We start from the raw sequence: 25,950 nt of genomic DNA on the forward strand, positions 1-25,950 counted from the left end.
GTTATCTTACCTCTTGTCAAGGATGTGACTGAAGATCAAAGCTCAGTCGATAATTATAGGCCCATTATATCGCCTACTGTTTTCTTGAAAAAGTTTGAATATTGTTTGAAATATATAATATTAGTGGTGGCGACCATCATCCACTCACTTGATGTAGTGCTGCCTACTTCTTCCTTAGCCTTTATCATTCTTTTTCTGTGCATGACCTCCTCTTTTCCTATTTCTCCCATCTTTCCTGTCACTACTTAATGCTTTTCTTTCCGTTACAGGTGGCTTTACGTTGAGTGACAAGCCAAATGGTTTCCTGTAAGCCAAGAAACCATTTACAACGCTGGGTGGTAACCATATAACCAAACCATACGTGCTCCCTACGTGTCAAGTGGGTTGGTGGAGGGTTAGTGCCCCTCCCTGTAAAACAAATAACTCAGAGTCAAATGGCCACCCCGTACGGGATTATGGCGTCTGACAATAGATAGATAGACATTATGTATCTTTTAATGAACGACAGCATAGATTTCGACCTAATCATTCCACTTCCACAGCATGTTTGATTTTAAAGGAAACAGTTTTAAAATACAGATCCTCAAACTTTAATGTACAGTATATGCTACTATTATTGATTTCATGAAGGCCTTTGATAAAGTCAACCACTTTAACTTTTTTGTAGGCTTTTAGATGCTGGTATCCCTCATTACTATGTTAATGTGTTATTTTATCTGTACAAAAATCAAGTTTTTGCAACTAACCATAAGGATGCAATATCTGAAGCATGGAGAATTATGAATGGAATACGTCAGGATGCAGTCTTGTCACCATTGCTCTTTCATGTGTACGTCGATAATTCATTCAATTGCCAGAACGCCATGTATCCCAGACGGGGTGGCCAAGGGCTTAGAGCTAATTGTTTTACAGGGAGGGGCACTAATCCTCCACCAACCCCACTTGACACGTAGGGATGCCAACAGCATCTGGTGTTCCCAGGCGGTCACCCATCCAAGTACTAACCAGACCCAACGTTGCTTAACTTCGCTGATCGGACGGGAAGCGGTGTACTCAACGTGGTATAGCCGTTAAGCTTATTGAAAATGTGTCAAATTCTATAATAGGATGTGCACTTGGTAATAAGATGAGCAATATAATCGCTTTAGCTGAGGATATCGTTATTTTAGCTCCTTCTGCAACAGGCCTACAATTGCCATTGAATATACTTATTAGAGAAGGAAGCCAAGGATATAGCTATCGAGATTAATAACACCAAGTCGCTATGCATGTATTTTAGAGGTGAAAATGACAGGTCTGTGGATAGATGTATGACTCTGTATGAACTAAAACTAGTTATTGTTAAGGAATGTATTTAGATTTTCTTCTGGACAATCATCTTAACTGTAGGGATATAATTAGGTGTGGGAAGAAATTTTTTAACGAATTTAACTGTATTTTAAGAAAAGTTTCAAGTATTGATTTCAGAGTTTTTAGACAACTGTTTCAAACTTATTGCTTTTGTATATATGGCTCAGAATTGTTTGTGTAATGCAAAATGTCACATTCCCCTAAACAAGTTTGCAGTTGGTTATCACAAGGCAATAAAGAAAATATTGAAATTAAAACTCTGGGAAAACAACGAGAAAGCATGTAGAATGGCAGACCTTATGACATTTAACCATTTAATTAATTGGCATAAAATACGGTTTGCATAGAAAGTTCTTAAGAAACCTTGTGTATTTTTGAATAGGTGCTTGCTGAACAAGTATGAGTAACTGTTTCTGATAAGAGAAGTAAGGAACATATTATTAACCGTATACGATGTTCAGTGTTTAATTGAAAATGATTTTGATGATATTAAATCTAGAATTATGTTCATAATCATGAGCCTACTAGGAGGTAGTTTCAAGGTAATTAGGGACAGCTTATGCTTAAGTTTCATTGTGTAAAGTTGTATATATATATATATATATATATATATATATATATATATATATATATATATATATATATATATATATATATGTTGTACATTAAACATGAACATATTGCATATGTTAGTGCACCAAGGAGGGTGTATAAATTTACGTACTGTATATGTAAAAAGTTGTCTGCTCAGCTTTTTTATGAAATAAAGAATTGTCTGTCTGTCTATGTGTTTGTCTGTCTGCTTGTCTATTTCTTTATATATCCAGCTATTTATCTATAACCAGACGCCATAATCCAGGAGGGTTGGCCACAAATAAATCGCTTTATAGCCGCCCTGTACTTTGCCATCAGACTTTCCTCTCTCCATCCTATACCATTCTCACCCATACAAGCCACTACAGCGTCCCTCCACCTCTTCCCCTAACCTCCATCACGTAGTCGTCGTCCTCCTCCTCCTCATCATCATCATAATCATTGTCACCATACTCTTCATCATCATTTTCATCAACGTCATCATCATCATAAATCATTTCTCAATTTTCATGGGGTGGGTAGAGTTGAAAGATGTAGGAAATGTGGTTTTGAAAATCTATAAATTATGTACGAGTAGAAGGGAAGAGGGGAGGAGGAGGCCTAGGACGAGGTGGGGGAATGGGGAGAAGAGGCACGTGAATGGGGGTGGTGTGAGTAGGAGGGAGGTCAGCATGACTGAGAAGAACATGATGACATGAAGGCAATTTGTTCATGGACATCCTATCCGTGATTAAGACATGCTGTTATAAATAGAACGCTATTCCCACTGCTATACATTGTACAGTAGGCGCAAACAGACACACCGGCAAGCAGGCAGGCAGACAGACAGACAGACAGGCAGGCAGGCAAACAGGCAGGCAGACAGATAGGCAGGTGGGCAAGCAGGCACCCAGGCAGGCAGGCAGACACCTAGATAGAGAAAGAGATAGATAGATAGACAGATAGACAGCTGTTTGTTACAGCCTCTCAGTCGTTCAACATCTCTCACCATTAATCTCTGAAAAGCTCAAAAGGGCTGGCACCATTGAGACGGACGGATAGATAGACTGACAGACAGACAGAAAGACAGATACTGACAGAAGGACAGATACAGACAGAAGGACAGACCGATAGACATACACTCACCTCTAAAAAGTCCAACAGGATGACCATGTTTGAGAGAGATTGCCAGATGACCTTCTTTGTGGGGACCTAATTCTTGGTGTGCATCGTCTAGGACCTGTACCAGACACGGAGAAAGAGAGAGAGAGAAAGAGAGAATGTGTGTGTGTGTGTGTGTGTGTGTGTGTGTGTGTGTGTGTGTGTGTGTGTGTGTGTGTGTGTGTGTGTTCTTACCTAATTGTATCTTTACAGGAATGAATCAAGCTCGTACTGTCCCGTGTCTTAAACCATATTTATCATACAATCCTTAAATTTGTGAATTGTTTTGGCACACACTATTTCATTCGGTAGTGCATTCCACTGATCAATTGCTCTATTTGGGAAACTAAATTTTCTTACGTCTTTATCACCTCTCTTTTTATGCAATTTTTTGCAGTGTCCTCTTGCTGATGCTTCCCCATACGTTAAATAATCATTTATGTCTATTTTCTCCTTCCTTGATATGCATTTATATAGCATAATCATGTCACCTCTTTTCCTGCTCTCCTGTAGTGTTGGTAGATTCAGTTGACTTAGTCTTTCTTCATAGCTTAGATCCCTTAAGCTTGGTACCCATCTTGTAGCGGCCCTTTGAACTTTTTCAATCTTGTCTATGTGTTTTTTGAGATGAGGACTCCAGACTACTGATGCATACTCTAGGGTTGGTGTGATGAATGATGTTATTAACATTCTTAGCATGTCTTCATTTATGTATGTAAACGCTATTCTCATATTGGCAAGCAGTGTATACATGTTCCGTACCTTCTCACTGATGTGGTCAGCCGGAGATAGTCTGTTATTGACTATCACACCTAGGTCCTTCTCTCTTTCTGATGTGTGTAGGGTTTTTTTTCCTAACATATAATCCCAATCAGGTCTTTTTCCACTTTAACCAAACTTGATTACATCACACTTGTCCACACCAAATTTCCATTTGCCATGTATTACTCCATTCATGAAGTTTATTTAAATCTTCTTGTAGCTCTTTACAAGAGTCTGTGTTAGTAATTCTCCTTTGTATTTTTGCATCATCTGCAAACATATTTAGATAGCTTTCATTTCCAGTGTTACTGTCTGTATCATTTATATACACTAAAAACATGATTGGTGCCAGCACTGAGCCCTGTGGTACTCCATTAGTCACTTCTTTCCATGATGAGTAATTTCCCCTTAGTACTGTTCTCATTTTTCTTTTCATGAGAAAATCTTGCATCCAACAATACAGTTTGCCTCGAATTCCTCCTTGTTGGTATAGTTTCCATAAAAGTCTTTGGTGTGGTACTCTGTCAAATGCTTTCTTGAAATCTAAATAGATACTGTCCACCCATCCTTCTCTTTCCTGTAATGTGTCTGTTACTCTGTCATAGTAGCTCAACAGATTAGTAACACATGATTTTCCTTTTCTGAAACCAAACTGTCTTTCTGTTACCATATTGTGTTCTAGATGATTTACCCAAGCTTTTCTTATAAGCTTTTCTAATACCTTACTTACAACACTGGTTAGTGATACTGGTCGGTAGTTAAGTGGATTTTGTCTATTCCCTTTCTTGAATAAGGGAACAATGTTTGCTTTCTTCCAGATATCAGGTAGTTTACCTTGACTCAAGGATTTCTTGAAAATTAAAAATAATGGTTTACTTAACTCCTTTGCATATTCACATAGCACCCAACATGAAATTTCATCAGGACCATTTGCTTTTCCTTTGTCTAATTTACTTAGCTCCTCCTGTATTTCTTTTTCTGATGTTTGTATATCTGGTAGTATGTGTGGGCATGCATGTTCCACATAATCCCTCTCAAAAGTTTTTTCCTCTGTAAAAACTGATCAGAAATTCTTGTTTAGTGCTTCACAAATATCCTTCTCTTGTGTATGGGTGATTCCATCGTCCGTAATGGATTGTATTTTATCTTTTACTTTGGTTTTGCTTCTGATGTAGCTGTAAAATAGCTTTGGTTGATCAATACTTTTATTTATGATATCCTTCTCAAACTGTTTTTGGGCTTCCCTCCTTATTCTTGTATAATCGTTTCTTGCCTGTTTGTAATTATTATATGCCCTTTCACTATTGTGTCTTCTGTATCTATTCCACAACAAATCTCTTTTTCTTTTGATTTTCTACATTCTGTATTGGACCATTTCTTTCTTTTCTTTCTGCTTCTTTGTGCTGTGGGATATACTTCTAGACTCGTATTTCATAAAGTTCACAGAATTTTTCATATATAGTATGTAAATCTTGTCCTCTAAGCTCCTTTTCCCAAGCTATTTCTAAGAAGTACTTCTTTAGGTCATGATACTTTCCCTTTTTGTAGTTTAGACTCTTTTTGTAACTTTCATTGCTGTTATCTATGTCATATGCAATCCTGAAGTTGCAATTTAGTACTGCATGGTCGCTTTTGCCGAATGGAGGGTGATATATTAAATTGTCAATATCGTTTTCTTGCCTAGTAAATATGAGATCTAGCACTGACGGTACATCGAGTCCTCTTTTTCTGGTGCTTTCCCTCACATGTTGCGTTAGGAAAAACTCTTGCACAAGATCCAGGAGCTTTTGGTCCCAACAGCTTTCTTGGCTTATTATATTTAGAGTATTCCAATTTATGTTTGTATTAAAATCTCCAGTTAGTATAATTCTTTTTTATTTCTCTTCCATTTTATGTAGTAATGCTCTTAAACTCTGAATTGTACTCTCCGCCAGGTCCTCATATTCGTCTCTTTCCCATGTGTTTGATCTGGGTGGCATGTACAAATTGGCTACAATTACTTTCCCTTCAGATGTATTTATCTCTCCTGTAATCAGTTCTACTTGTGAGGGTATATCTAATTCTATTTCTTTGACTTTTAGATTTTTCTTAGTTAATATTATAATTCCTCCTCATTTTTTTAAGTTCCTATCTCTTCTCCATATATTATATTCCTCTAAGTTTAGGATGTCATTCGATATCCTTGGTGTTAATTTTGTTTCAGTTAGGCATACTATATGTGGTTCATTTTCTCTGACATAATCATTCATCTCTAATAATTTAGATACCATTCCATCCACATTTGAGTACATCAACTTAATCATCTTTATATACTTGTCAAGACATGGTTCTACTACCTTCCTCCTTTTTATTCCCTCCTGTTTATGTACCACTTTCGTACCTGGAATCTAATTCCTTTGTAAAAAAAAAATGTGTTCTTCTCCTCCTCTGATCTTCCCTCATTTTTTGTTTTTGCTTCCTCCCTCTTCTCTTTCAGTAATTCCAGTTCCTCTTGTGTTAGGCATCTTTTTATCCATACATTTTTGAACTCCTCTTTTTCCATAAGATTCTTTGCATTTTTTAGTATCTCCTCCATGGTGTTTACACTCTGGAAGGTTACCTTTAGGGGTCTTGATTTACTTCTCTCGTATTTCCCTAACCTTTTGTGTTCCTCTATGTCTTTACTACAGATTTCCTCTGATACTTCTTTCAATATGCCCATGTGTGTGTGTGTGTGTGTGTGTGTGTGGAAACAAGTGAGAGAAAATGTTAACATCGCAGTCAAAAAATGTGCTGCAGAATGGTGTAAACTAGAAGAATTTAATGAGTGTTTTATGATGGAATGGAAAGTAAAAGTCATGCAAAAAGTTGATGAAAAAATCTGCAAACTCAAGAAGTACTATCCTAGTTGGAGAATGCCAAGACCAGTACTCAAAGATAAGGAAGCACTGAAGGATCTTGAAGACTTGCACAAGTCGTATGTTTTGGTCCCAGTAGACAAAGCAAATAATAATATGGCAATCATCTGCAAAGTATTACATGAAAACACTTTTACAAGAATTGGGCATGATAGATCAAGTCTCCGAAACATAAACAATAATTAGTAATAAAGAGAATACGATAGTTGAAAAGCAGTCATCATACTCAGTCACGGAATCGAGGTAGATGATTATAAAAAAAAAAAATATATATTACCATACATACATAGTACAGTAAAAATGCATAAAGACCCTGTAAAATTCAGATTCATAATTTCCTCCAGAGTATGTGCAACAAAATCACTGGCAAAGAAACTACACACATTTATAAACTGATTTACAAGCAGCAAAAAAGATATTGTTATAAACTAAAGTTATATAAAGGAATCAACCGTACGTGGATATGTGATAACTCAGAAATGTGCAGAAAGGATATTGCTTCAATCAACCACAAAAGAAATGCAAAAAACTTAGCAACATATGCTTTTACAATGTTATACACGAAGATCGAACAGGAGGATATAAAAAAGAAGTTGGAATGGACAGTGAGAGTTGCTTTTAAAGGAGTGAATAAGAATGTGATCGCAGTAGGTGAACACGAAGGATACGGAGTAAATAAAAGAGATGGCAAAAACTTGACATTCACAGAGAATCAGATAACAGCTATGACAAATTACCTGGTAGAAAACTGCTTTTTTGTTTGTGGAAATATGGTTTTCAAACAGTGCATAGGAATACCCATGGGAACAGACCCAGCCCCATTCATGGCAAGTCTATCCTTATATAGTTATGAATTCAAGTGGATGAAACGAATGTCAAAAGTTCAATATTCAGCAGCGAAGAAATTTAACAAACTAGACGATTCACTGATGATCTAATATCCTTAAATAATGATGAAGAAATGAATACAAGGACAAAAGAAATACATCCGAAAGTACCAGTATTAAATAAAGAAAACACCGACCACTGCCAAGCAAGCTTTTTGGAAATTAATATCAAAATAGAAAAAGTTATATCAACAAAACTATGATAAAAAGGATGATTTTAATTTTCAAATTGTATCATACCCAAATTTGTTGGGAGACTGGAAGACATACCTAGAGTTCCAGCATACGGTGTGTACATGTTGTCACGAATTCGCGCGAGCGTATTTATAAATTCGTGATATTGTACTTCAGTGAGAAAACCACGAATTCTAGTGGAATTCCCACTGCACATCACCCAGTTCAACCGTCCTCGTATTCACTCCGATCGGGATGGTTTTCAGAACATTTCTCACTGTTTCATAAGTGATCATTCGTATGCACGACATTAGTGCCTTCACTGAGTGATTTATTGTGAGCGAATATCGTTCACCCTCTCTCGTTGACCGTTGACTTAGGCCACACCTACTTCCTGCAAACTCGGCCAGCCCCTACCTCTTTCAACTGTTTGAAGTTAGTCAGCTTTGGATCGTCGCAAGTGTAGGACCGTTTGTGCCCAGTGTGGAGCAGCGGTGCCGTTGTACAGTGAGTTCCTGAATCTCCACCTAGAGGGTGAATTGGCGAAGTGGGCTTAGCGAATTGCAGCATCTTGATGTTCAGCACACGCGCCCAGTCTTTTCATTCAGCTCCCCTCCACTGACCAGTATTTCTTTTCGTTTTTCTAGGCTTAAGTGTGTTTAGCTTTTGAATGAGTGAGTGAGTGTATTCTCCTTGTTATTTTGAATTCATTTTTGAGATTCATATAACGTAAATTTATTTTCAGTGTAATCAATAAATTTACAGTTCATTTCTTTGAGCTTAATGTAATTAAACTCATGTTTTATTTCTCCACATTAAGCTTATTTTAGTTGTCACTCCTAGTTTACACAAACTCTTTACATTATCCTTAACTGGTGCTTGGGCCAGTTCTTTTGTATCAAACTTAAATCTGTTGTGCCAGCCAGGAGTTTGCATCAGCAAGAACCTGTTTATTATCATTAGCACTAGTTATTGATTGTCAGGGGTGGAGTCACTTTCTCGAAAGGCTAACAGTACTAACAAACAGCATGTGTGAGTAATTACTCTCTGCTGTGTACTCAAAAGTTTATAAATTCTCATCCTTAGAGAATCGGCGAAGTAAGCCGGTATAAAGTAAAACTTACTGCTTGATTTCCACAAGTTAATTCCTTGTCTCTGTTTTCAAGTAACATTCGGCATTTTTTAATTCATAAATTCACATCCCCCCGTGACACATGTCTCAATTGCTATGGGTCGCAAAGGCAAGTACAGATTTGGAAAACTTTACTACATGAATCCAACAGATCACAAGAAAATTTCTCAGTCAAGGATTTTTCAAAACAGAATTACGTAAGACATTAAAGAAAACATATCATCGTCAATATAACTCCTTCAAACACCTGAAAGGAGAAATAAATAGTCTTACAAGAGAAATACTTGATTCTGCTTCAGATACATGGTATCCCAGGGCTGTCGACGGGCAGGGAGTGCTCACGGGATCCCCCCCTGGCTCTGCAGATTAAGACCGACTACAACAAAAACCAATTATACCTACCAATTTCGAATCAACTGGATGCTACTGAATCGACCATAAGAAAAACAAACTATTCCTCTCAAATACAACGACCAGTTACACCTACTGAATGCGACTTAATCAACGATGACAACAACAAATCATTCCTACCAAACTGAACTCCACTGAAAATGGCATATTTGTCCTATCTTTTCATATATATGTGTGTGTGTGTGAAGGGTTAGATCATAAATGCTCGTATACATGCTCAGTTATTAATGTCAGTTCATCTGCCCAAATTGGCACATTTCGAGCACCGCCTGCTCAAACCGGCAAGTTTGAACCACTCTGAGCAGTTGGACTGACATTTAAAATTGTCGGAAGCGCTGATGGATACTGTGGTTTAGGTGTGCTTGCTGAGGAGAAATGGGTTGAATGTGTCAAGAATATAATGAGAGTTAATAAAAGGCTTATAATGTAGCAGCAAAAATATTGTTTAATAAACTCATGTGCTGAGTTTTACTGGTGTATGCTCCATAGGTTGGCTTGGATGATGTAGAAAAAGACAGATTCGGTCTTGATACGTGTGGTTGGTGGTAAGGGGGGCGATGATACTGTAGTTTTGTGGGGGTATTTAAATGGTCATGTGGGAGAGGCAGCTCAAGGATATGAAGGGTTACATGGGGGATGCTCATATGGTGGGAAGAATGTGGAAAGGGAAAGGATACTCGAATTTGGGGAGGATATGATCATAACAGTGTGCAACATGCATTTTAGGAAAAGAGAGGGTTGGCTGATTATATTTATGAGTTTGGGGAAGACAACAGCCAGACTGACTGTTTCCTGGTCAAGAGAAATAATAGAAGGTTGTTGAAGGATAAAGTTATGGGGAGCGAAAAGTGCGTGCAGCAACACAAATTACTGATATGTGACATGGTGTTTAATGCGCCCCATCCCGATGCTTTCTGGGCAGTGGTACGCCCCAGTCCCAACTTTTTTGGACCTTTTTTTTTTTTTTTTGGCTCAAACATCCGCTTTTGGTGAGAAACATCGAAAATTCATAGAGAAATCGCTCACCTGAGGTTTAAAATACTCGATCCAGGTAGGAGTACGTCCTTACCTTACAGGGTTTTCTATCAGGCTGGCTGCAAAGAAAACGAGTTCTATGGGAGGATAACTATTCAACACCACTCATAAACGGTATTTATTTATTTATTTGGTATGAATTTATATGTAGTACGAGAGTATATTGGTTTTCAAACGGTATTATAGGCATTATAAGCATTGTTTCACATACTAACTCATCACCATTCCTGATCTTTTTTTGCCACATTACCTGATCATCATTTCTGACTGTTTCTTCCTCTAATGTTTGTCCTCCACATTGTCACCGATTGGGGAATCACTCTGGCCCTGAATTTCGTACTGTGGCATGACATGGCTCTACTGGCCAGATCACTGATAACAGGTGAATTGCTGAGAAAAGGTCATGCAGGAGGGGGGAGGAGGTCATGCTGGGTAAGGCATTGTCCCTGCCTGGCATCTTGTAGAGGAAGGTGTCCCATGTATTCGTGCCAAAAATCACTCGTGAAAATTGAAAATTGTGCAAATTAGGGACCTTGCAATGTCCTTGCAATGTTGCCACATTAATTTACGTCTCCGGGATATGAGTGCACATCATGTGAGGGCGTGAATTCACGTCTCCGGGACGGGGCGGGTTAAGAGCAAGTGATGAACACAAGGACTATGTACCCAGAAGGAAAATCCTTCTACAGAGCGATGAGTCGAGTGGTAGCTGAATAGGTAACTGTTGATGAAAGTCATAATGAGCAGTACATAGCTCTCAAGTTACTTATGCGTGTGGATGAGCAGGGGGTCCCTCCAAGACATAACATGGTAGTGGGATGAAGATGTAGAAGCCTCAGTTAAAGACTTATCCGGGAATGGAAAACGGGTAGTAACATAGAGGAAAATTTGACTGCCAAGCAAAAGACTAGAAAAGAGGCATGCAGGGCAAAAATCTGAGTCTCAGAAACTTTTACTGGATATCCTAAATAGTACTAAAAAGAAGAATATGGTATTTAAGGTGGTAAAGCAGATGGAAGAGGGAAAATAGGGATATCACAGGTGAGCAGTGTGTAAACATTGGTGTAGGAAAGGTAGTGGCCGAAAGTGATGATGTTAAAGACCCCGGAAGAGGAGTCTTACTAGAACAGGGAAGGATTGGAATCAGTGGGTACAGTGTTTGACCGTTGGCCTTTGATTGACACTGTTAAGTCAGCAGGGCAACAGGCAGGAGACAGTTCGGGAAGGCGGCAGGTGTGTCTGAGCTGAGAGCTGAAATGGTTAATGCCTCAGGAGATAGAGGAGTGAGTTTAACTAATAAATTGATAAATACGATTCAGCATGAGTGTGTTGTTCCAGTTGACTTGCTGAAGAGTGTGAAAGTAAATGTGGACAGGAAGGGTTATGTAACAGAGAGAGGAGATTACTGAAGCATAATAAACTGAGATTATTGAAGCAAACTGAAGGTAATGGAGAGAGTCACAGAAGGTATGAGAATGGAAAGAGTGAATAATAATGAGATGCAGCTTGGGTTTATACAAGGCAAAGGGACCACTGAAGTCTTATTCATTGTCGGACATCTTTAGGGGAAAAAAAATATATGAAAGAAAAGGACTCTGTACTTTCTTTTTGTTGATTTGGAGAAAGCCTTTGACAGAGTCCCTAGGCCAGTGGCGAAGTGGACAACCAGAAAGCTTGGGATTATGGAGTGGTTTTTGAGAGTGGTTGTGGCTATGTATGTGGGTGCTTGCACCCAGGTGAGGGTGAATGAAGATTTGAACAATGAGTTTTCCGAGAATACTGGCATGCATCAGGGGTCAGTCTTGAGCTGCTTGTTGTTTGTCATTGTAGCTGAAGCTCTCTCACGTTACTTCAGAAATGGACTCCCATCTGAGATGCTGTATGCTGATGACTTGGTGTTGACTGTAGAAAATGAGAACGGGGTGGAGGAATGATTTAGGAAATGGAGAGACAGAACGAATAAAAAAAAAAAAGTTGTGATATATAGGGCTGGTGGTGGAACCGTCAAAGCTAAGGGAGTGTGGCCATGTGCATTTTGCCACGAGGATGTGGGAAGTAGCTCCATCCTATGCAGTGTTTGTGATAAGTGGATGCATAAAACATGTTGTGGTATTAGGGATAGATTGAGAAATGCTGATTTCGTGTGTGCCATGTGCCGGGAAGAGCATGTAAAGATCATCAGGTGTGAAAGAACTGATCTTGCTTGGGAGCCTCTTGAGTGTGTAGAAATGTTTTGTTATTCGAGGAACACATCATATGCTGGAGATGGGGCTGGAGCTAAGCTCTGTGTCTAGGGAAAAGAGTAGTTGGAGGAAGTTCAGGGAGCTGTTGCCTCTCCTGAGATTGAGAGGGCTCTCCCTCCGTGCAAAGGGATCTTTGTCTGTAGAATGTGTTAGGAGTATAACGTTGTATGGTAGAGAGACCTGGGCAGTAGAGAAAGAGGATATTCGTAGGTTCAAATGTCCAGTAATGGCAATGATCAGATGAATGGGTAGTGCATCCTCGAATGAGAGGCCTGGGGAGGCCAGGATTCTGACTGAAGAATAGAGAGGAAGGATGGGACTGGAATGTATTGGTGCTGCTACTCAGAGGAGTAGACGGAGATGGTTCGGGCATGTAAAGGGGACTGAGGATGTCAATTGGGTGCAGAAGGTGAGAAGTGTGATCATAGTGATAAGGAAGGTGACAGGCAGACTGAAAAAGACTTGGATCGAGGGATAAGGAACTGAAAGGGGGGGGGTGCTGTCAGAGATCGAGCAGCTTGGGGAACCGCAACTAGTTGACGAAGGTGGACGAATGCAAGCATGTTGGAGCCTTTATAAACAATACAATATAAATAATATGTATGTAGGAACCCTAACTGACTTTGGAAATTCCTTTACACCTCTTCCTTTGAAATTTGTTCTACACATTCCACATCAGTTCTGTTATCTATATCACTGAAAGTGTGTGTGTGTGTGTGTGTGTGTGTGTGTGTGTGTGTGTGTGTGTGTGTGTGTGTGTGTGTGTGTGTGTCCTCTATTCCCTTGGGTATACCGACAATATTGCAACTTTTCCCTAATAGCTGGTATTGCAGATTGGCAGAAATTGGTTATCTCAATACAAAACATCAGAACCAGAACCCACCCTAGCTCTCTCTGCTTGCATCCAACAACTATTCCATAAAGGAGCAAGTACACAGGATTTTCCAAAAACAGCACTATCTGACCGATATCATTTATTTTGGGGGAACGGCTCAGTCGGTGTTATCAATATCTAACCTGAATCATCTGTTCCGTTTATAGCTCCCATGACCCGTTTTCCCTCTTCATAATATTTTGATGTTTTCCTTTCATTGATTGCATGGTTGATTAATAGTTTCGTGAAGCAGCCCACACCAACACACTGAGCCGTCCCCGCAGCACCTACCCAGAGGCTATATATCCAAGTGCGACGGGGCTGCGTACTTACCACCAGTCTGTATCCCGGTGCCGACTTGCCCATGGACCCAGGTCGAATCTTCATGCCTCGACACACACCCGCCAGAAGGGTCGACTCGCTCTGGCCATACCCTTCATAGATCTGCAAACCTGCCGTGGCGGTGAAAAGATGATGATGATGATGATGATGATGACCATCATCATCATCATCATCATCATCATCATACTTCTCCTCCTCCTCCTTCTCCTCCTCCTCCTCATCATCATCATCACCATCATCATCATCATCATTATACTTCTCCTCCTCTTCCTCATCATCATCATCATCATCATCATCATCACCATCATCCAATTTCTCCTCCTTATCATCATTACCATCTTAATCATCATTATCATCACCATCATAATCACCATCACCATCATCATCAAGGTCCATTTTCTCACCTAACGATGTGGTGAGGTTTTTGGCAGTGAGCTGAAATAGTCTAGTGAACAGTAACCCCTGTCAACTCCACATCCCCCTTCATCATCAATGCCTGCTGGGAATACAGGGTTATATAATTACCACCCAGCATAATAATTGGTTTCATGGCTTATATTCACACACACACACACACACACACACACACACACACACACACACACACACACACACACACACACACACACACACACACATCTGAAGGGAAAGTAATTGTAGCCAATTTGTACATGCCACCCAGATCAAACACATGGGAAAGAGACGAATATGAGGACCTGGCGGAGAGTACAATTCAGAGTTTAAGAGCATTACTACATAAAATGGAAGAGAAATAAAAAAGAATTATACTAACTGGAGATTTTAATACAAACATAAATTGGAATACTCTAGATATAATAAGCCAAGAAAGCTGCTGGGACCAAAAGCTCCTGGATCTTGTGCAAGAGTTTTTCCTAACGCAACATGTAAGGGAAAGCACCAGAAAAAGAGGACTCGATGTGCCCTCAGTGCTAGATCTAATATTTACTAAGCAAGAAAACGATATTGACAATTTAATATATCACCCTCCATTCGGCAAAAGCGACCATGCAGTACTAAATTGCAACTTCAGGATTGCATATGACATAGATAACAGCAATGAAAGTTACAAAAAGAGTCTAAACTATAAAAAGGGAAAGTATCATGACCTAAAGAAGTACTTCTTAGAAATAGCTTGGGAAAAGGAGCTTAGAGGACAAGATTTAAATACTATATATGAAAAATTCTGTGACCTTTATGAAATACGAGTCCAGAAGTACGTCCCACAGCACAAAGAAGCAGAAAAGAAAAGAAAGAAATGGTTCAATACAGAATGTAAAAAATCAAAAGAAAAAGAGATTTGTTGTGGAATAGATACAGAAGACACAATAGTGAAAGGGCATATAATAATTACAAACAGGCAAGAAACGATTATACAAGAATAAGGAGGGAAGCCCAAAAACAGTTTGAGGAGGATATCATAAATAAAAGTAGTGATCAACCAAAGCTATTTTACAGCTACATCAGAAGCAAAACCAAAGTAAAAGATAAAATACAATATATTACGGACGATGGAATCACCCATACACAAGAGAAGGATATCTGTGAAGCACTTAACAAGAATTTCCAATCAGTTTTTACAGAGGAAAAAACTTTTGAGAGGGATTATGTGGAACATGCATGCCCACACATACTACCAGATATACACACATCAGAAAAAGATATACAGGAGGAGCTAAGTAAATTAGACAAAGGAAATGCAAATGGTCCAGATGAAATTTCATGTTGGGTGCTATGTGAATGTGCAAAGGAGTTAAGTAAACCATTATTTTTAATTTTCAAGAAATCCTTGAGTCAAGGTAAACTACCTGATATCTGGAAGAAAGCAAACATTGTTCCCTTATTCAAGAAAGGGAATAGACAAAATCCACTTAACTACCGACCAGTATCACTAACCAGTGTTGTAATAAAGTACAGTATTAGAAAAGCTTATAAGAAAAGCTTGGGTAAATCATCTAGAAGAACACAATATGGCAACAGAAAGATAGTTTGGTTTCAGAAAAGGAAAATCATGTGTTACTAATCTGTTGAGCTACTATGACAGAGTAACAGACACATTACAGGAAAGAGAAGGATGGGTGGACAGTATCTATTTAGATTTCAAGAAAGAATTTGACACCGTACCACACCAAAGACTTTTATGGAAACTATACCAACAAGGAGGAATTCGAGGCAAACTGTGTTGTTGGATGCAAGATTTTCTCATGAAAAGAAAAATGAGAACAGTACTAAGGGGAAATTACTCATCATGGAAAGAAGTGACTAATGGAGTACCACAGGGCTCAGTGCTGGCACCAATCATGTTTTTAGCGTATATAAATGATACAGACAGTAACACTGGAAATGAAACCTATCTAAATATGTTTGCAGATGATGCAAAAATACAAAGGAGAATTACTAACAGACTCTTGTAACGAGCTACAAGAAGAATTAAATAAATTTCATGAATGGAGTAATACATGGCAAATGGAATTCAGTGTGGACAAGTTTCATGTAATCAAGTTTGGTAAAAGTGGAAAAAGACCTGATTGGGATTATATGTTAGGAAATAAAACCCTACACACATCAGAAAGAGAGAAAGACCTAGGTGTGATTGTCAATACCAGACTATCTCCGGCTGACCACATCAGTGAGAAGGTACGGAACATGTATACACTGCTTGCCAGTATGAGAATAACGTTTACATACATAAATGAAGACATGCTAAGAAAGATAATAACATCATTCATCAGACCAACCCTGGAGTATGTGTCAGTAGTCTGGAGTCCTCATCTCAGAAAACACAGACAAGATTGAAAAAGTTCAAAGGGCCGCTACAAGATGGGTACCAAGCTTAAGGGATCTAAGCTATGAAGAAAGACTAAGTAAACTGAATCTACCAACACTACAGGAAAGAAGGAAAAGAGGTGACATGATTATGCTATATAAATGCATATCAGGTAAGGAGAAAATAGACATAAATGATTACTTAACGTATGAGGAAGCATCAGCAAGAGAACAGTACAAAAAACTGCATAAAAAGAGAGGTGATAAAGACGTAAGGAAATTTAGTTTCCCAAATAGAGCAATTGATCAGTGGAATGCACTACCGAATGAAATAGTGTGTGCCAAAATAATTCACTAATTTAAGAATATGTACGATAAATATGGTTTAAGACACGGGATAGTACGAGCTTGACTCATTCCTGTAAAGATATAATTAGGTAAGAACAATTAGGTAAGAACACACACACACACACACACACACTAAACACACACACACACACACACACAGGTAGAAAACAGGATTATTTCTACCAGGAACTGGTTGAAATGGAAACATTCAACAAATTAGTAGAAAGGGTTAACAGATTGGAAGGGACATTTCAGAGTGAAATGGATGAAATTAAAAAGCAATTCCGTATTCAGAAGGAAGACAATGAAAAGTTAGTGAAGGAATTAAACAAGAAAGACACAACAATAGATGAGCCGTCAGTTGAGGTGGGTTCACTTAAAAGGAAGATTGGTGAAATGGCCAGTACAGTTGTTAACCATGAGAGTATTATAGAGTAGTTCAGTAATGATACAGAGACAATTAGGCATGCAAGTAGTCTGACAGAACAAAATAGTATAGTGATACTGAAGAGAAGATAATCCAGGTGAATGAAGTGATTCAAAGTTATAAAGATGATGATGAAACTACATATACTGAAATGGTGAAAGTAAGGAAAGACTTACAAATAAGAGTCGAAGAAAAAGGTATTAGAAAGGAAGTCAAAAATATAATCCAAAACAACCCCAGTTCGTCAAAGATTCAACAGATATCAATAAATATATAGTAATCACTGGTATAGATGAGAAAGAAATAAAAACACAAAATTTTGGGAGACAAAAAAGAGATGGCAAATATAATGAGCACACTGAAGGAAGTATCAAAGGAAATCTGTAATAAAGACATAGAGGGACACAAAAGGTTAGGTAAATATGAGAGAAATAAGTCAAGGCCACTGAAAGTAACCTTCCGGAGTGTGAACACTGTGGAGGCAATACTAAAAAATGCAAACAAACTCATGGAGAAAGAGGAATTTTAAAAAGTATGGATAAAAAGATGTCTAACTCAAGAGGAATTGTGAATACTAAAAGAAAAAAGGGAGGAGGCAAAAACAAAGAATGAGGAAAGATCAGAGGAGGAGAAGAGTACTTTTATTTTTTTTACAAAGTAATCGGATTGCAGGTATGAAAGTGGTACATAACCAACTGGGAACAAAAAGGAGGAAGGTAGGAGACTCAAGTTATGGCAAGTATGTAAACGAGATGGTTAGGCTGATGTACTCAAATGTAGATGGAATAATGTCTAAATTATTAGAGATAAAAAGACTATATCAGAGAAAAGGAACCACACATTATTTGCCCGCCTGAAACAGAATTAACCCGAAAGATATCCAACGATACCCCAAACTCAGAGGAATACAATATATGGAGAAGAGACAAAAATTTACGAAAGGGAGGAGGAATTATGATCTTAACAAAGAAATATCAACAAGTTAAAGAAATAAAACTACATATACCCTCAGAAGTATAAATGATTGCATTGGAAAATAACACAAATGAAGGGAATTTAATTCTGGCAAATTTATACATGCCACCCAAAAGAATCACTTGGGAAAGAGGCGAATATGTTGACCTGGCAGAAAGTACAATTCAAAGTTTAAGAACATTATTACATAAAATGGAAGAGTAATTTGAAAGAATTATATTTACTGGAGACTTCAATTCAAATATAAATTGGAAAACTTTAGATGTAAAAAATCATAAAAGCTGTTGGGATCAAAACTCCTTGATCTTGTGCAGGAGTTTTTCCTAACACAGCATGTAAACGAAAACACCAGAAAAAGAGGATTTGATGATCCATCAGTACTAGAACTTATATTTACCAGGCAAGAAAATGAAATTGACTACACTGTATAATGTATCACCCCCCATTCGGCAAAAGTGACCATGCAGTTTTAAAATGTAACTCCAGGATTGCATATGACGTTACCAGCAACGAGAGTTACAAAAAGACTCTAAATTACAAAAATGGCAACTATCATGACCTGAAGAGGTACTTTATAGAAACTGATTGAGAAAAAGAACTTAGAGGACAAGATTTAAATAGGCCTACTATATATGGAAAATTCTGTGATCTTTATGAAACAGGAATCCAAAATTACATCCCACAGCACAAAACAACAGAAATGAAAATAAAGAAATGGTTTAACACAGAATGTAAAAAATCAAAAGATAAAAGAGACTTGCTATGGAATAGATATAGAAGACACATCAGTGAAAGGGCATATAACAACTATCAACAGGCAAGAAACGATTATAAAAGATCAGCAGGAAGGTTCAGAAACAGTTCAAGGAGGACATTATAAATAAAAGTAGCGATCAACCTGAGCTTTTTTACAGCTACATCCGAAGCAAAATCAAAGTTAAAGCTATAATACAGTTCCTTATGGATGAGAGGATCACCTGTACACAAGAGAAAGATATCTGCAAACTACTAAATAAAAACTTCCAATCAGGTTTTACATAAGAAAGAAATTTGGAGAGAGATGATATGGAACATGCATGCCCACATGTATTACCAGATATATAAATATCAGAAAAAGAAGTACAGGACGAGTAACGTAAAGTAGACAAAGGAAAAGCAAATGGTCCTGACGGACTTTCAGGTTCAGTGCTACATAAATGTGCAGAAGATTTAAGCAGACCATTGTATTTAATATTCAAGGAATCCTTAGGTCAAGGTAAACTACCTGATATTTGGAAGAAAGCAAACATTGTTCCCCTGTTCAAGAAAGGGAATAGAGAAATTCCACTCAACTACCTACCAGTATCACTAACCAGTGTTGTAAGTAAGATACTAGAAAAGCTGATAAGAAAAGTTTGGGTAAAACATCTAGAAGAACACAGTCTGATAACGGACAGGCAGCTCGGTTTTAGAAAGCGAAAATCATGTGTTACTAATCTATTAAGCTACTATGACAGAGTTACAGAAACATTACAGAAGAGAGTGGACAGTATCTATCTAGATTTCGAGAAAGCATTTGACAGAGTACTGCACAAAAGACTTTTATGGAAACTGTACCATCAAGGAGGTATCCAAGGCAATCTGTACTGCTGGATGCAGGATTTTCTTAGAAAAAGGGAAATGAGAACACTATTAAGGGGAAATTACTCATTAGGGAAGGAAATGACCAGTGGAGTGCCACAGGGCTCGGTGCTGGCACCAATTATGTTTTTAGTATATAAAAATGACATTGACAGTAACACTGGAAATGGAAACTGTCTAAATATGTTTTCGGATGATGCAAAAATTCAAAGGAAAATTACTAATACAGATTCTTGCAAAGAGTTGCAAGAGGAATTAAGAAAGCTTCATGAATGGAGCAATAAATGGCAAATGGAATTCAGTGTCAACAAGTGTCATGTAATAAGATTTGGTAAAAGTGAGAAAAGACAAGATTGGAATTATAAGTTAGGAAGACCAACCCTGCACATATCAGAAAGAGAGAAGGACCTAGGAGTAATTATCAATAACAGACTATCTCCAGATGACCATATCAGTGAGAACGTATGTAGACTAACATGTATATATTGCTTGCTAATATGAGAATAACATTCACATATATAAATGACATGCTAAGAAAGATAATAACATCATTCATTAGACCGACCCTGGAATATGCATCTATAGTATGGAATCGTCATCTCAAAAAACACATAGATAAGACTGAAAAAGTACAAAGGGCAGCTACAAGATGGATACCAAGCTTAAGGGATTTAAGCTATGAAGAAAGATTAGAAAAATTGAATCTACCAACACTACAGGAGAGGAGGAAAAGAGGAGACGTGATTATGATATACAAATGCATCTCAGGATAAGAGAAGGTAAGACATAAATGAATATATAACTTATGGGGAAGCATCAGCAAGAGGACACTGCAAAAATCTACATAAGGAGAGGCGATAAAGACGTAAGGAAATTCAGTTTCCCAAATAGTAAAATTGATCAGTGGAATGCACTACCGATTGATGTAGTATGCCAAAACTATTAACAAATTTAAGGATATGTATGATAAAAATGGTTTAATGCACGGGACAGTACGAGCTTCACTCATTCCTGTAAAGATACAATTACGTAAGAACAATTAGGTAAGAACACAAGCACGCACGCACAGAGACAGACAAACGGACAGACAGAGATAGAGACCACCTGTGTTTTTGGTCCAGATTCGCATGACCTCCGGGTTGAGAGGCTCTCCGGCACTAACACAGTGTCGTAGGGCGAGGAAGGGTAGGCGGCCAAATTCACAGCACTGTACCAATGCACGGTATACAGTGGGAGGTGCACACATCATAGTAACTGGATGCTGATGTAGGGTGCGCAGTACCTCTTCTGCATCAAACTGGGGCATCTGTGAGGAAAGTTTTTTTTTTTTTTTTTTTTTCCCTGATGGGACTGGTCACTCCTGTACCATAAACACTAAGTTGTAACTATATGAAATTCCAGGAGACACGTTTAAGTGAAATGACTATTGTATGGCTAATCAACTGGCTACATCTAGCACCCTTACTTCAGACTGGTGCATCAAATACCCTGTATTCTGATTAACCATTAAATGTACACCCGCAGACATAAGAACCTGCTACACGTCATGTGACTGGTTGGCAATATCTGGTAACCTACAGTAGCAAAGCCAGACTTCTATGAATGAACTTCGTCATTTGTAATGTGATCCTGGTTGGCTGCTGTATTTTTTGGTGCAGTTATTATGGCAAAAAGGAATAATCGTTGACAAATATGTGTGAACATTTATGTTCAATAATTAACTGTACTAGCGTTCTTCACAAGACTTCTTTCTGGAAGGCATGACAGAATTTATGTAAAAAGAAAACATATCAGATTTGGCAGCATCTCACTCATAGGCAAACTCTTTCGCCTTTGTCTGTCAACTTGTACCTTTCCTTCTTGCTGGAAGTTTGCTCTCATTCAGCCAGTTCCAAAGAAGGGTGACCACTCCCAACCCTCTAACTATCGTCCAATTGCTTTAACGTCCTGTATTTCAAAAGTTTTCGAGTCAATTCTTAATAGAAAAATTTTAAGGCATCTTTCCTATCACAACCTTCTTTCCGATCGTCAGTATGGGTTCCGTCAGGGACGCTCCACTGGCGATCTTCTCACCTACCTTTCAGACTCCTGGTCATCCTCCTTTCGGGACTTTGGCGAAAGCTTTGCCATTGCACTTGACATCTCAAAGGCTTTCGATCGAGTCTGGCATAAATCTTTAATTTCCAAACTGCCCTCCTACGGTTTCTATCCTTCTTTCTGTGCCTTCATCGCTAGCTTCCTTTCTGGTCGTTCTATAGCCGCTGTTGTAGACGGCCATCGTTCTTCTCCTAGATCTATCAACAGTGGTGTTCCTCAGGGCTCTGTCCTATCACCAACTCTCTTCCTTTTATTCATCAATGATCTTCTAAGCTGTACATCTAACCCTATCCACTCATATGCTGATGACTCCACCCTTCACCTTTCCATTCGGTTCCCGCAACGCCCATCTCAACAGTTACTTCAAGAAACAAGGGATGAGGCTATGGCACACCTAATGTCTGACTTGGCTCGTATTGCTGACTGGGGTAAAAATAATATGGTTGTCTTTAATGCATCTAAGACTCAGTTCTTACACCTATCAACCCGACAAAATCTTCCACAGGTATACCCATTAATGTTTAATAATAATCAGCTTAATCCTGCATCATCCTTGAACATGCTTGGGGTTTCATTTACTCGGGACTTATCTTGGAAAGATCATATTACATCTCTTGTAAAATCTGCTTCTAAGAGATTGGGTGTGCTAAGCCGACTCCGCTCTTTCTTTACCCCTGCACAATTGTTGACTCTATACAGAGGTTTTATCCGCCCCTGTGTGGAGTACAACTCTCATGTGTGGGGAGGCTCCCCACATACAGCTCTTCTCAATAGGGTGGAGTCAAAGGCTTTTCGTCTCATTAACTCTCCTCCTCTTACTGACTCCCTTCAACCTCTGTCTCTTCGCCGCACTGTTGCATCTTTATCTCTTTTCTATCGCTACTTTAATGGTCTCTGCTCCTCTGAACTGTCTGCTTGCATTCCTCCACCTCTACGACGGGCGCGTAGCACCCGTCTGGCAGCAAACTCTCATCCCTTTTCTGTCCAACTCTCTAATGCAAGAGTTAACCGTTACTCCCAGTCTTTCATTTATGCAACAGGTCAACTCTGGAACTGTCTCCCTCTGTCTGTATTTCCTGCTGCCTATGATCTCCAGTCTTTCAAACGCAATGTGTCCAGGCATCTCAAAATGATCGGATCTTGAATTTGGCTCTCTATTGTATTTTGTTTTTCTCTTGGAGGGAACTGTTACTGCGGGCCATGGCCTTTGGTTCCTTCTTCCTCGCATTAAAAAAAAAAAAAAAAAAAAAAAAAAAAAAAAGTCTTACCACACGATATCATAAAGCCTGTCAGAAATTTTTGCACTCTTTTTTTTTTCTGACAAGTGTTAGTTTAACAACAACAAATACTAAATTTAAATACTAGAAGTCTCTTTGGAAATTAGGATATAACTGATACTCTAACTCACCAGTAATTATCTCCTTATATCCTAGCTAGTCCCCCCATTTTGGCCAAATCATAAAGGTTACTTACCTAGAGTCGAAATAACAGAGGATAACAGGCTTGAATTCTCAGTCGGTTTGCCTGGGCATTTCCAATTGGTGCTACTTTTTACAATGTGCAACCTGAACGAGCTTTAGGAATAGAACGAAAACTAGCAAGTCTCTATCCCCTCATTGGATTCAGAGATGCCAAATATCATTTTATTACAGTTACTTAACCCTGCTCAGGTAGATGTCGGTCCGTGTTGCTTTGCAGGTAGACATGGGTCTCTCAGACCCAAAAATATAATGAAAGAACGACTATAGCGGAGATGAAAGAACAATATTTAAAGTGAAGAGAATGTAGAGCAAAAGTACAAGTATATATCTGTTCAAACTACCTTGTGTGTGAAAGCGGTGGCTCCAGCAATGAAGGGAACATATAGGTTGATCCACGCTGCTTTGGCCCAGCCAGGGTCTGAGATGTTCCATAACAAGTCATGCTCTTGTATGTCAAACAAGTACCTGTAATGTGCATCATCATCATCACCACCAACTTTAACACTGCTCCTCCTCCTCCTCTTCCTCTTCCTCCATTATCATTATCATCATCATCATCAACATCATCACAAGCCCAATCATCATCATCATCATCATCACCAGGCCAGTCATCACCATCATCATCATCACCACCACCCCATTCATCATCATCATCACCACTCCATTCATCATCATCATCATCACCACTCCATTCATCATAATCAACATCATCATTACGTCCATCTCCACCACCACCCCATTCATCATCATTATCATCATAATCATCATCCATTACCCCACCCATTATCTTCATCATCATCATCATCATCACCCCCTCCCCCTTCAGTACCATCATCATGATCATTATAATCACCACCACCCCAATCATCAGCAGCAGCACCACCATCACTTTCGTCATCATCGTCATCATTACCACCACTCCATTAATTAGGCAATCATGATCATCATCACTCCCAGCATCACCACCACTACCCATTCATTATTACCATCACTTCCACCAACACTACCACCATCACCACCTCCATCTCATTATCATCATCATCATAATCATCATCACCACCACGACCACCACAACCATCCCATTAATCATCACCATCATCATCATCATTTCTACCACCACCGTGACCACCACCACGCAATTCATTATAATCATCATCATACAATCATCAATCATCATTAGTTATACATCACCAATCATCATCATCATCATTATCATCACCTCATCCGTCTTTTTCACCACCTGTATCTCAAGTACCTTAACATCATCGATATCATCACCACTCATCACTACTACCGCCACAACTACCACTGCTCCTCCTCCCCCTCCGCCTCATCATCATCATCATCATATCCAGCCATGAAGGGAACATATAGGTTGCTCAACTCCGTCTCAACACTATTCATTTTCTTGTACCTCTAGCCAATACTTGTACCAGAACGGCAGCAGCAGCAGCAGCAGCAGCAGCAGCAGTAGTAGTAGTAGTAGTAGTAGTAGTAGTAGTAGTAGTGGTGGTGGTGGTGGTGGTGGTGGTACTACTAGTAGTAGTAGTAGTAGTAGTAGTAAAAAGAAAATAAACACAATGGAAGAAAATAGTAATGGTGACAGCAAGAACAGCAATAACATAGATACTACTACTAATACTAATACTAATACTACTACTACAGCTACTACCATTACTACTACTACTACTACTACCACTACTAGTAATAATAGTAATAGCAATAATAATAATAATACGAATAAGAATTAATAATAATTATTATTATTATTATTATTATAATAATAATAATTATAATAATAATAATAATAATAATAATAATTATAATAATAATAATAATAATAATAATAATAATAATAGTTAGAAGAATAGCAATAATAATAATAATAATAATAATAATAATAATAATAATAATTATATAATAATAATAATAATAATAATATGAGAGATAATAATAAGAGTATGAGAGAGGAGGTTGAAAGCTGGGAGCAGGGCAGTGAAATGGCGGGGGACAGGGCGACATGGAGGCGATTTGTTTGTGGCCACCCCGTACGGGATTAAGGCGTCTGGCAATAGATAGACAGATTTGCAGAATAATAATAATAATAATAATAATAATAATAATAATAATAATAACAATAATAATAACAACAATAACGAAAGAAAAGCATTCGGGAGCCGAATGCTAATCACCCGCCAGAATATGCTGTTATCCAAGTCCAAGATTTTGGCCACATCTTGCTACCCTGAAGGTTTCATGTTGATGGCTCAAGTCGTTCATGAGATAAAATGGTGCTAAAGGCGAGTGATAAAAACTATTTGTCATTTGGCAGCCATTTTGGTGACCTTGACTTTGACCCAAAGTGCCCACTTTCGAA

General features: G+C 38.5%; 1 protein-coding gene and 1 non-coding gene across 2 annotated transcripts in view; both read right to left on the bottom strand.

Annotated features, from left to right (window-relative positions):
* LOC145411246 (acyl-coenzyme A synthetase ACSM3, mitochondrial-like) overlaps positions 1–25,950 on the bottom strand; it is an 82,119-nt gene that overhangs the window by 11,024 nt on the left and 45,145 nt on the right. Inside the window, exons 6-9 of the mRNA XM_080281314.1 lie at positions 23,915–24,038; positions 21,100–21,301; positions 13,833–13,951; positions 3,070–3,163 (exon numbers count right to left, since the gene is read on the bottom strand). Of these exons, the coding sequence (XP_080137440.1) occupies positions 3,070–3,163; positions 13,833–13,951; positions 21,100–21,301; positions 23,915–24,038 (539 nt within the window). The remainder of the gene's footprint in view (positions 1–3,069; positions 3,164–13,832; positions 13,952–21,099; positions 21,302–23,914; positions 24,039–25,950) is intronic.
* On the bottom strand, positions 957–1,075 carry LOC145411263 (5S ribosomal RNA). Its single transcript, XR_013899390.1, has one exon. It is a non-coding gene; the product is annotated as a 5S ribosomal RNA (ribosomal RNA).

This window comes from Coenobita brevimanus, chromosome 88, assembly GCF_032717465.1.
Source record: "Coenobita brevimanus isolate Jiangsu-jjx chromosome 88, ASM3271746v2, whole genome shotgun sequence".
Classification (NCBI taxonomy): Eukaryota; Metazoa; Arthropoda; class Malacostraca; order Decapoda; family Coenobitidae; genus Coenobita; species Coenobita brevimanus.